This window comes from Nuphar pumila, chromosome 5 (genome assembly GCF_984573655.1).
Source record: "Nuphar pumila chromosome 5, dmNupPumi1.hap1.1, whole genome shotgun sequence".
NCBI lineage: Eukaryota > Viridiplantae > Streptophyta > Magnoliopsida > Nymphaeales > Nymphaeaceae > Nuphar > Nuphar pumila.
The window spans coordinates 2,782,767-2,794,384 of NC_143253.1; the positions used below are offsets into that span (position 1 = coordinate 2,782,767).

An 11,618-nucleotide genomic window follows, 5' to 3' on the forward strand; every position below is an offset into this window, starting at 1 on the left:
TCTCTGTTGAGAGAAGAAGACCTTTGTGAAAGAGGGTGTTGTCCTTCTCTGTTGAGAGAAGAAGACCTCATTCTCTGTTGAGAGAAGAAGACCTCTGAGGAAGAGGGTGTTGTACTATTTATCCGGTGACTCGGATGTTATAGTGGAAAGCTCAAGTGGTTTGCTTGGGGACTGGATGTAGGTCTGGGTATTGACCGAACCAGTATAAATTCTGTGTTTTATGTGTTGTGCCTTATTGCCTGATTATTTTATTTTATCGATCTTTATCGTATTTCACTATTCACCCCCCTCTAGTGGAATTTCAGATAATTCCACAAGTCCAAATGCCCTCTGATTCTTAAACGTCACCCTCTTTTTCTTCTTTCACACTGTGCATACACTGAGCACACTGCTCCTGTTTGATGATGGAGTCTTTCTTTCTTCAAAGAAAAGAACTCCTACACAGTCCAATTCTTTCTATTTTCTGTTTTGTGTATTTCCCCCTTTTTTTTTGTGCATGTCCTGGACTCGCCTCTTTTTGCCTCTCTTATCTTTACGCATATCAGAGGGAGTCCTCAAAAAATGGGAAGGTGGGCGGTTTCCAAACCGCCCTCTTCTCAAATGGTGGGACGGGTCCGAATCTCGCCCATCATGGGCGGACCCGGTACCCAACCCAACAACCTTCAAAACCGTCAAACAGTTACAGAGCCCCATAAAAACCATTTAAATGCACTTTAAAAGCTCAAAGAGGCCAAACAAAGCAAGAGACTTAGCTCGATAAAAAGTCAAGGTGGGCTCAAAATGAAAAAAATAAACCTAAGCACCTCAGATGCACCTTGCACCGCTAAGAGCATGCAAAGTGAGCCATCAAAGTGCCCTTACGTACACATGCACATGTGCATGTTCGTTCCTGCACATTGAAAATTAAAGAGTGAATCAACTAAAGTGTTCAACACGTGGCCTTTAGATCGATAGTTGTTTGTGTGCTACTTCTCATCTTTCTTCTGTTCTTCTATCTTGATATCTCCAGCAGTAATAGTGAGATAAGGCTTCTTAAGGATATAGTAGATGTGCAACTTGGACAACAAGAAAGAAACCTTCAATTGTTATTGTTTAAAGTTTGACCCATCAAAATGATAAAGTTTCTCAAAGCCCTGGCTCCGCAAGTTGATGTAGTTGAATGTAAAAACCAGAGGCCATATTGAGGTTCTAAAATTCTTAGAACAAATGATGACAAAAAATAGGATTTAGAAAATCAAGATCCCAAGCATAGTGACATGTTCTTAAGATCACTATGTTTAGAACTTCAATCACTCCACTTAAGGATTTTCGAAGATGTGAATTGGGTTTGTTCATACTCTAAATCCCACAATACAACTAGGCTTGGACCTCAAGATCATCAATACTTTGCAAGACCAGGTGATCGCTCTCACATGCGAATTTGCAAGCCAAACAAGATCAAAAGTATGATTAAGAAGGAAGGCAAAAATAAAAAGTTTTTATAGACTTTTAGGAAGGCCAACACTTTTTTGGGTGATAAATGAAATTAAAAGGCTATAAATCTAACATTTAAAAAATTAAACAAAAATTATCCTGAACGGTCACTTACCTTTGACCAATGAAATCTCTCAACAGACACAAAGCCCTGTAAACACCATTTAAATGCACTTTAAAAGCTCAAATGAGCCAAACAAAACAAGAAATAAAAAGTCACTCAATCAAAAGTCAAGGTGGGCTTAAAACATTCAAAACAAATCTAGCATCCAAGATGCACCTTATGTCCTTGCAAGCGTGCAAAGTGCACCATCAAAGCACCTTTACAGATACGGGAACCTGTACCCAACCAGTGTTCGTTCCTACGTGTTGAGCGACAATGTCCGCAAGTTACCTTACGACACGAGTTTCCAAAATATAAGAAAAAAATACTCTATTTAAACCACCATCAAATTTTCTCCCTTTTAGATATAAAACTAAACACTTTTCAAAGGATTTTGGTGAGAAGCAATCAATCACCAAAACTTTATAAAAAAATATGTACTTTCCTACCATAAATATAGTATACTTTGAAACTTTTTTCAACGTTCAAAGAAAGATGAGAGGCCTCCAATGATAGATTATAACTAATGGTACCACTAAACAATGTAACATTTGGCTATATATTGAAAACTAAAGATACCACTAAGCTTGTGATATATTGAAAAATCTGTTTTTTCTTGGGAACGCCTCAGGAAATATTTGTATACATAGAAATGTGAAAAATATAAAAGTTTAGGATCTTAAGTGCAGATCTGGTTAGAATTAGCTGTTCTTTGTGGGACCCTCTTGTAGTTGGATAAGTGGGTTGATCCATATTCAGGCATAAATTGATGCTACCAATCTCACAAATATTGGTGATATCTTAAAATATTATGATTTTTTTTATCAGTTCACTGCTGAATATAAACTGAACATTCTACTCAACTACAATATAAAATCAACTAATTCATACCGAGTTTGCATTTAGGATCGAATTTAATAAATAGGATCTGTTTGGAAGAAAATCAATGACAACTTAACTTATTGCTGCAATAAGCTAGATAATGTTGGAGAGTATCATTGTAATTGGACATACTTGTTGAAAAAATATGTATGTCTGAAAAGGAGAGATGAAAAAACAAGAAAAGAAAAGGAAAAAGACAAATGGATTGGAAGGATCAGTACGTCGTCTGTCTTACATAAAATATTTTTCACATTTTACTGGATATGTAAATAAATTTCCGTTCATGAGACTGTCTGAAAATGATCAAACAAGCCGGGTTAAAGAAAACAAAAAGAAAGAATAAAAAAAAAAAAACAAGAATAGTCAAAAGGTCTCCCTCGTATCAGGCGTTGCTCACAGTATGGTGGGGGAAAGGTGGGATTTTAGGGGCTGCTGTTAGGGTTTCTGAAAGCCTCTGGACGTTGGGGTTTGGTTTTCTAGGCAAGTTTAGGATGGTTGGTTGTTGTTCCTGCAAGCATAACGGTGTTCTGTACGGAACCGTGTATCTTTTTGTGTGTGGATGAGAGCGAGAGAGAGTTTTTCGCCAGTGGGTTCCTTGTTTTCAGTTATGGTATGGTTGATTGGGCTTAGCATTACTGACTGTGGTGATGGTGATGATGGGATCGGGTTGATCTTTGAGGGTATGGTATTTTTTTAGTGTTTGTGAAGGTGTGATCTTTTTGGGTTTTTGGCTTCTCTTTGGAGGCTTTAGTGCCCTAAAAGTTGGATTTTGAAGTGATTTTGTTCTTGTTATTTTTCGGGTTTGAATTATTTCTTATCTCTTTTCTGTTGGTAGATTTTGTTTCTGGAGTTCTTTGGGGTTGAGTTCTTCTGTGGGTGTTATGTTATTATGAGGTGGTGATGATGATGGAAGGGTAGTGGTTGAGGAAAGGTAAGTGCTGAAGATGGTAAAAAGGAGACATTCGGAATGCAGAGATTCGTTCCTTCTTTGGGCGCGGTGTATTCATTGTAATTATCCCTCATACCAAACTTTTAATTTTTTATTTTTAGTTTTATTTTTTGGGAAAAAAGCTATGATCTTGATTGCCCTTTTGTTGCTAGTTTTGGATTTTGGTATATTATTCTGCTGCTTCTCCATGATGGTCTCCAAGATTTTAGTAACATTGTGGTTAATGCTCGAATTTATTTCAGACTTTATCGATATGATTTAAAAAAACAGAAAAAACTTCGAGAAAAAATGTAGAAAATTAAGGTTTTCTCTTGATTTTTCTGTTTGTGTCTTTAAGTATCTGACTGCTGTGCTATTCTTGGTCTTATTGGTGATTTCATGATGGTAATTGTTAATTGCATTCTCTTCCACTTGGTCATAAAGCATGCATTTAATTGGTATGAATATATTTCTACAAATGATATGGGGCTACGCCACTAAAGGCTGTTATGGTATGATCTTCCTACGGACATGAATGACAGTTTTTACTTCGTGCATTTTCTAACAAAGCCCTTCTTAGACCTGCCACCTCCTACGTGTGCCATTTTATTATTTTCCACAATATTTGAGCAAGTTCATGCGGATTGAACTTCTTCAAGTGTATCAAATTTAACTTCACAAGGAGAACTTTACCCTCTTTTCAAATCACTTCAAGTGCTATAGCAGTTAAACATTTGAGTTCAGTAGCTTGATGTTGGTTTATAGTTCAGATGCTTGATTAATTTGATCATATATCATATTCTTTGCTAACTTAGTCTATTTGCATGCCTCAGTGGTGCAGAGGGAAACCATTGCCACTCTCGAGTTCCTGATGTTGTGACTGTCAACCAACCAAATGGATCTCGTCATGAGGATGTAGCTAACCTAACTAGAGGTATGCATTTGAATCTCATTTCTGATTTTAAGTTTGCCACATCTTTGATGGATCCTGTAAAGAAGAAAAAGAAAACAAATAATGTGATGGGACACAAACTGTGTTATGTTTATATTGTTCTTTGTAGTTTTTGCAAACCACACTTATGCTGGAATGATATCTAATGTACATAAAAGGTTTAAAATAAGTACAGGGCGAGACAAAAATTGGGAAGCGGGTTATGTTCTTTGTGTATATATATGGACAAGTCATGCTATCAGAAGTCCATGCTTATTTTTGACATGCATTGGTTGTAGAATGAATGACCCAAAGAAACACAGAGCAGTTTGCTTATTATATTTATTTGTTTTCCTTTCTTCATTTCACTGCTGCAGACACTATTTTTAATCCAAAGTCAAGCAGCCATAGTATTTCTTCTGATTCTTACCCATTTGGAAGTTCGAACAAGGTCTGCAGAATCACTCCCTTAAAGTAGATATGCTCTTAATTTTTGCAAACTAGATTACCTGCTTTTTGAAAAGCTTACACTGCCTTTGTTAATTTTGTATTTAATGACATCAGACATCTGCTTCAATCAACATTCCTCCTTCGACAGCTGCTGTTGGATCTCAACATTTGTTTGCAGAAAAAGGACGACAAGCTAGTCTTGGTTCTGTATCCAGTGGGCAATTAGACAATTGGGGAGAATCCACAATGGCTGATGCTAGTCCTCGAACTGATACTTCAACCGATGGTGACCCAGATGAGAAGAATCAAAGGGTGATGTTACTATATCCAGTTTATTTTGTGTGTGTGAGGATAAGGGTGGGGGTGTTGGGCTTTCCTTATATAGTTTCTTGTTTTTTTTCTTTTCTCATATTCCCAATGGAATCAATGTTGTCATTCATGGATTTTGTTTTCGTAAAACAGTTTGAAGCTGGCCAGTCTGCTTCTATTGTGCCTTCTGATTCCAGTGATAGATCAAAGGAGAAAACAGGGGATCAAAAGGTAACTCCATGATGTTGTCTACTTTGGTATTCTTCACCTTTTACATTGCTGTAATTCAATATTCTTTGCAGACACTTCGTAGACTTGCTCAAAATCGTGAAGCTGCAAGAAAAAGCCGGTTGCGGAAAAAGGTGAGGCTTTGATTGTTCATTCCTGTCTGTTAGATCAAATGACTGTGTTTCCTGGGAGCTGCTGACATGTCGATCTTCATTGTTCATGCTAGCAGTATCCTGGTTGATGCTTTTCTTTGTTTTTGCTGGCATTAATCTTCATTCATCAAGCTGTCAATGTCTTCTAAACTGGACGGTCACGGCTATGTTTTGACATTTTAATCGTACTCTTGATCATGTTTTGCTCTGAAGTTAACTTGGCTATCCATTGGTGAGAAGAAGATCAAGCTAGTATAGAGGTTGATTGGAGGTGCACATGTTTGTTAAGATGATATCAAAGTTATCTTGATTCTACTTGTTACTGGCCTCAATATCAGTTCATTTAACTTAGTTATTCTATGTCATAATAGAAAGGTAGCCCTAGCCATCATGGAGCATCACGTTAAGGTCAGAAATGATCAGACTAGGAGGTTAACTCCAAAGAGGCATAACATTTGATTCTGGTATTAGATCAAAAATCAGTATCCACTAAAATCTTATTCTAGATATTATGATATCCCAAACCATCAGATCAGAATGATCATTTATGATGGTTATAATCACAAAAAATATCAACAGAATTTTTTTTAGTATTAGTGTTGTTTTTTAATGTCTTGCTCAGGGGGAAGAGCTCAAATTCTAGAAGTTTAGCTCAATTAGGATGTTTCTTATTTTCATTGGACTAATAATTTTTTCATTCAAATGTGGGTAGTCAGAATTTTCATAATTGGATAGTTTTATTGTTTAGAAGTTTGGAGTATTTAAAATGTAATCAATCTAATTTTCCATTATATTCACTAAAGTTTAGAATCCTTTTTGGAGTTTTGCTATTTCCTTGTTCAGTCAAAGTCGCCTTACGACTTAAGACTTGGTTTCTAGGAGGAGGACAGCGTTCTTCTCCTTTCTCATCCTGCTATGCCAGGTTTCATTTGCAGGTTGAGCTGTTCTTGACCAAGAAATGAAAAAAAAAGAGGTCTTGTGATATTAAAATGCAGTTGATATAAATCTCATACTTACATTAATTAATTTGAAAAAGAAAAAGCATCCAGTGCATTGGTTGATATAGCCATCCATAGATGACTATCTTGAAATTTCCATACTCCTTGCAATTTTTAAGTTTGTGAATGGGAAACCTTAAGGTTGTACTTTAGTTGTCCATGCTGGTCAGATTGTGGAGCCACTGAGGCCTCTTATTTGTAAACCTGATTGGAGTACTTTTTTCATGACTTAGTTTAGTTTTAATAGTGCCACCACTTATGCTGTTAGTTTATAGTCCCAGCCTGGGTGTCTCTCTTTGTTATGAAATTTGGTTTGTCCATTCCTAAGGGATGATTGACAATTTGAAAACCAGGACTCGGTCCAGGGTGTTGGCAACTGTATATGTTGATCAGATGACTCGTTCTAAATATGTATGTACATCACCATAGTTATGCATACTTTGACCAGGTGACTGTCTGAATCCCATGATGTGTGGCACGTTGGCTTGATGATGTATATACCAAAAAATGTAAACAGCATGGCCCATCAGGAAACTTGGCTAGGTCTCTCTGAGTTGGAAGTTGTGGCTGCATTATATCAATGCTGCTTCTGTGATACACTAGGTTGGTGATTTGTGCAGATTTGTCATTGCTGGGGGTCCTATAAGACAGGTAGATGGCAAAAGGAATGGAACATCATATGTTTGCACCGCTACTTGCAGAAAGTACAATACATAATCATCGCTGCTTATCCGATGTTTGGAATCTGGGTCATTTCTTCATTACCTTTCACTGAGTATTTTTTGTGGTAAAAAGTGATGTTTCAAACTAGAATAGGCCTTTATGTTATCAAATGTTGCTTCAATCATGGACAGGATTGGTGGTTGGAACTTTGTGAATTTAGCAATCTTCCCTGAAAGCATAATTCCTTGTGCTGTTGGTATAATTAGTTCACAGAATAACTGCTGGTATGTCATATGTGAATACTTACGAGTCCTTTATAATGTAGTATTTGTCTGTTGACTTTATTCTGTGCATTGTTTTTTAATATTCGGAATTTGTTCTGCAAACAAATGAAAGAGCACTTTGTGGCATTTGTCGCCTGTTTGTTTTTTCTTCCTTTTCATTCTTTGTTGCTAGGCATTTTTGTACTGCTTGTGTTACTTTACCGGTTTAGCATGATCTTTTGTCTTATTCATTCACCGTTCGCTCTTTTCTAGTTTCTAGATCTAGATGAACAACCATGCACTCAACTAATTATGAAAGTGCAAAGTAAACTCGGACATGTTCCATTTGCTTTGCTGGTTTAGATAGTGTTGCATCTGGAGTGCACCTCTTCTGTTAGCTAATTTCGATTTTATCTTCATCTTAGTTGTCATCCATTTGATTGGTTGTTCTTACTTCATTATTTATAGGAGCATATGTAGTTGGATACTGATCTTTTTCCCTTTTAAAGGCTTATGTTCAACAACTGGAGAGTAGCAGGCTGAAGCTGACACAGCTTGAGCAGGAGCTCCAACGTGCTCGCCAACAGGTAAAGGTTGTTTGATGGGCTCTTTTTCATATTCTAATTCTCTAGCTCATGTATCTTGAGTCAAACCATTATTAGAAAATAAAATTCAACTAAGCACTATGGCATGTGTTAGTTCTGAGTCTTCTGACCAGAAAAAGATGTCTTTGGAGAAGCCTAAAGTGTTTTATATAGCCTTCATCTTCTAATTGTCTTCTGACTTCTTGGATTTCTGAGTCATATTCCATTAATAAATTAATCCAACTTGTGACCTTTCTGAGTTTATCTGAACAGATAGTTTTGATGATTTTTGGCTTAGGCAGGTTTTCACATTCGTCTTCCTAATTATATGAATGTGTAGCATCTGAAACATTTTGATCTCATTTTGTAGGGAATATTCATTTCAAGCTCAGGAGACCAAAGCCATTCAACCAGTGGAAATGGTACTGCTGCATTCTGATTCCCTGGCATTCCAACACGACATCCAAGAATAGTAAATGGATGTTGTTGTCATGCATTTTCTCCCCTTACAGAATTGATATCCCTTAAAATGAGATATTTTCATGACTGTTGAAGAGTTAGTTTGTCTGGAGCTGTTGAATTTCTGTTCAAAAAAATTGAGATAACTGCGTTGGTGTCTCCACTTAACATTGCTAGATGTGAATATTCATACATGAACTGGTCATTATGTAATGCTTGCGTGTGTGGCATGATTACCTTACTGCCATGTAGTGTTTGAAACTTTGAAAGACCGGCAGCAAACTTCCCAGCAACAACAAAAGTTTGCTTCCATTTGATAGAGGTGGTGTTTTTTTTTTTCTCCCCAAAATCTGCTTTCCCTCTTTGACACCCCTTTGTATATATGCATACATGGTACTGACATAGTATTGGTCTCTCAATATATATATATATATATATATATATATATATATATATATATATATATATATATATATATATATATATATATATATATATATATATATATATATATATATATATATATATATATATATATATATATATATATATATATAGTGTGTGTGTGTGTGTGTGTGTGTGTATTTGGTGGTTCTTCTATCTCATGAACCATATGCGCTACAGGTGCATTGGCTTTTGACATTGAATATGCCCGATGGTTGGAAGAGCATAATCGTCAGATCAATGAGCTAAGGGGTGCTGTGAACTCACATGCGGGTGATAACGAGCTTCGGATCATCGTTGATGGCATCATGGCTCATTATGATGAGCTTTTCCGGCTTAAGGGTATTGCTGCTAAGGCTGATGTCTTTCATATGCTGTCAGGCATGTGGTCTACTCCAGCAGAGAGATGCTTTCTGTGGCTTGGCGGGTTCCGTTCATCTGAACTTCTCAAGGTGAGCAACCAAAGACTTTCTATTCCTGTACAAGATGTCTATGTTCTACATGAGAACAGTGGCTTCAGAAGATAGCCAAAATGCTATATTTGCAGAAGCCAACAGCCCAAGAATTTTTGGATTCAGCAGAACTGAAACTATGTAACTAGCATATGTTACTTTCCACATTCTGCATTACTGTGAGTTCTTGTCAGTCGTACTTCAAATGTTATGATAAAATCTTCTCTTCCATAAAAAAAATCCCCAAGAATTTTCAAGGTCCCTAGTTTTTTAAGTGATTCCTGATAATTATGTTTCTGTGGTATCATTCAGCTTCTCTTGACACACCTAGAGCCTCTAACAGAGCAGCAGTTGATGGGTATATGCAACCTACAACAGTCATCTCAACAAGCAGAAGATGCCTTGTCTCAAGGGATGGAAGCTCTGCAACAATCGCTAGCTGAAACCCTTGCTTCAGGTTCGCTTGGCCCACCCGGTTCATCAGGCAATGTGGCTAACTACATGGGCCAAATGGCTACAGCCATGGGCAAACTGGGGACGCTTGAGAATTTCCTCCGGCAGGTACATGTATTGGTCTTATGCTTGTTCTGTGTTCCCGACTGAGTGAGGCAACTGCTGACCTGATGACAGTTTGAGTCTAGACATCTATTCATTCCAACTGACATGGGCTGGAATTGGATATAGAACTTGGGTCATGTTTGATACACCCGACAAACCGCCATGCAGACAGAACATGCAGCATTTGTCTGGTACTCACCAGTTGCACCCTGGTGCATCCTGCACTGGCACATTATAGCACATCACTCATTCATTACACAGTGTCCCATCCGGAACACTGCATGGCACTCATATCAAACGCAGGAGGCACTGCCGTGGGGGCTGCTTTGTTCCAGCAGCAGTGTGCATCCTGAGTATGAGACAACCTTAGTGTCTATGTGGTAGTGACTTAAGTACCATTTCACTCTTCCATTGCCAGGCTGACCATCTGCGGCAGCAAACATTGCAGCAGATGCACAGGATACTAACAACCCGTCAGGCTGCACGAGCCTTGCTCGCCATCAGTGATTATTTTTCACGGCTACGTGCTCTCAGTTCGTTGTGGCTAGCACGGCCTAAGGAGTAACAGAATCCTGCCATAGTCTGCCAAGAGAACAATGAGAATCCTGCCAAACTCGGCTCAAAATGATGGTAGAGAACGTGGTGACTTCAACTCGTTGCAAGCATCACACACCACACAGTTTTCTTAACCATGTCCAGCCAAGAATTGCACACATTCGCTGAGAGCCGCTTGTACTGGAATTGGTATGGCTGAATTCATCTGTATCATGGCTTGTGGGAAATCTGACAGGTGCATTGTAGCAAAAATTAGTACATTGCTTATGAACTCTCTCTCTCTCTCAGCACACATATATGGCTAGTCATGAGCTGAACTCAAGTGGCGCGAGAAATCGAACTCTTGGAGCCCAGTTGGTCTCCATGCCAGTCGTGACAAGGGGGGAGAACAAGGGACCCCCTGCTCTGGAAATAACCCCACACTGCCTGAGCCTTGACAAGGGCTCACACTGACTCATTTAACTAAACAAGCTTGGTCTTGTGCCCAAATTTGACTGGTTTGCTTAGACAAGCAAGTCCAAGCCGATCGTAAATGAGTTGAGCTTATAGCGAGAGGCTCGATTGAGCCATCCACGCATACAGCATAAAATATATGAAAGTAGGTAAGCGCACAAAATTACAAACAGTGCTATGGTACATGCCAACTAAACGAGAAATGCACTCCAAGATATATGGACCAATTAGGGGTCCCATTCATTGGTGCTATGGTAAAGTGCCTGAACTCTAAATGTGAAAATGTGTGTTCCAAGTCTTGATGCAGATGTCTGACCAAGATATCGTGTGCATATAAGAATTTCAATTAGGAGTCCACATCTGACCACAAGCTAACCAATTAATAGGGATGTCAATGAATCCGATTTTATCCAGCATCTGAACAAGTTCGATTCCATTTAGATGCAATTGTTTAGCCAAAACCACATCCGATTATAATTGGACTCAGATATGCTTTTGATTTTTTGCTACTGACATATCCAGATTTGACAGATCCGAATCTGCTTACATGTGAAAAAAAACATATCTGATCTCTTATGAGCTTTTCACTACCCGAATCTGAATTTGAGTCTGTTTAGCCAACATTAATCAGATGTGGTGTTGGAAACCTCCTATCTGAATCGGAACCATTTACTTTCTTACCACTCAAAAGAAGGTTCATATATTTCTGGATTACAATTCTTTCGAACTAATC

The 11,618-nt window shown here is 38.0% G+C and overlaps 1 protein-coding gene across 1 annotated transcript; it reads left to right on the top strand.

The window, feature by feature from the left end:
- The first annotated feature begins 2,837 nt into the window (after positions 1–2,837).
- Positions 2,838–10,703, top strand: LOC149836475 (transcription factor TGA2.3-like). The gene is made up of 12 exons (XM_090007001.1): positions 2,838–3,138; positions 3,294–3,466; positions 4,220–4,320; positions 4,695–4,768; positions 4,882–5,079; positions 5,230–5,307; positions 5,379–5,438; positions 7,890–7,967; positions 8,335–8,386; positions 9,048–9,319; positions 9,632–9,880; positions 10,296–10,703. Exons 2-12 carry the CDS (start codon positions 3,426–3,428, stop codon positions 10,440–10,442), a joined length of 1,350 nt encoding a protein of 449 aa, XP_089863127.1. The 5' UTR covers positions 2,838–3,138; positions 3,294–3,425; the 3' UTR covers positions 10,443–10,703.
- Positions 10,704–11,618: the final 915 nt, after the last annotated feature.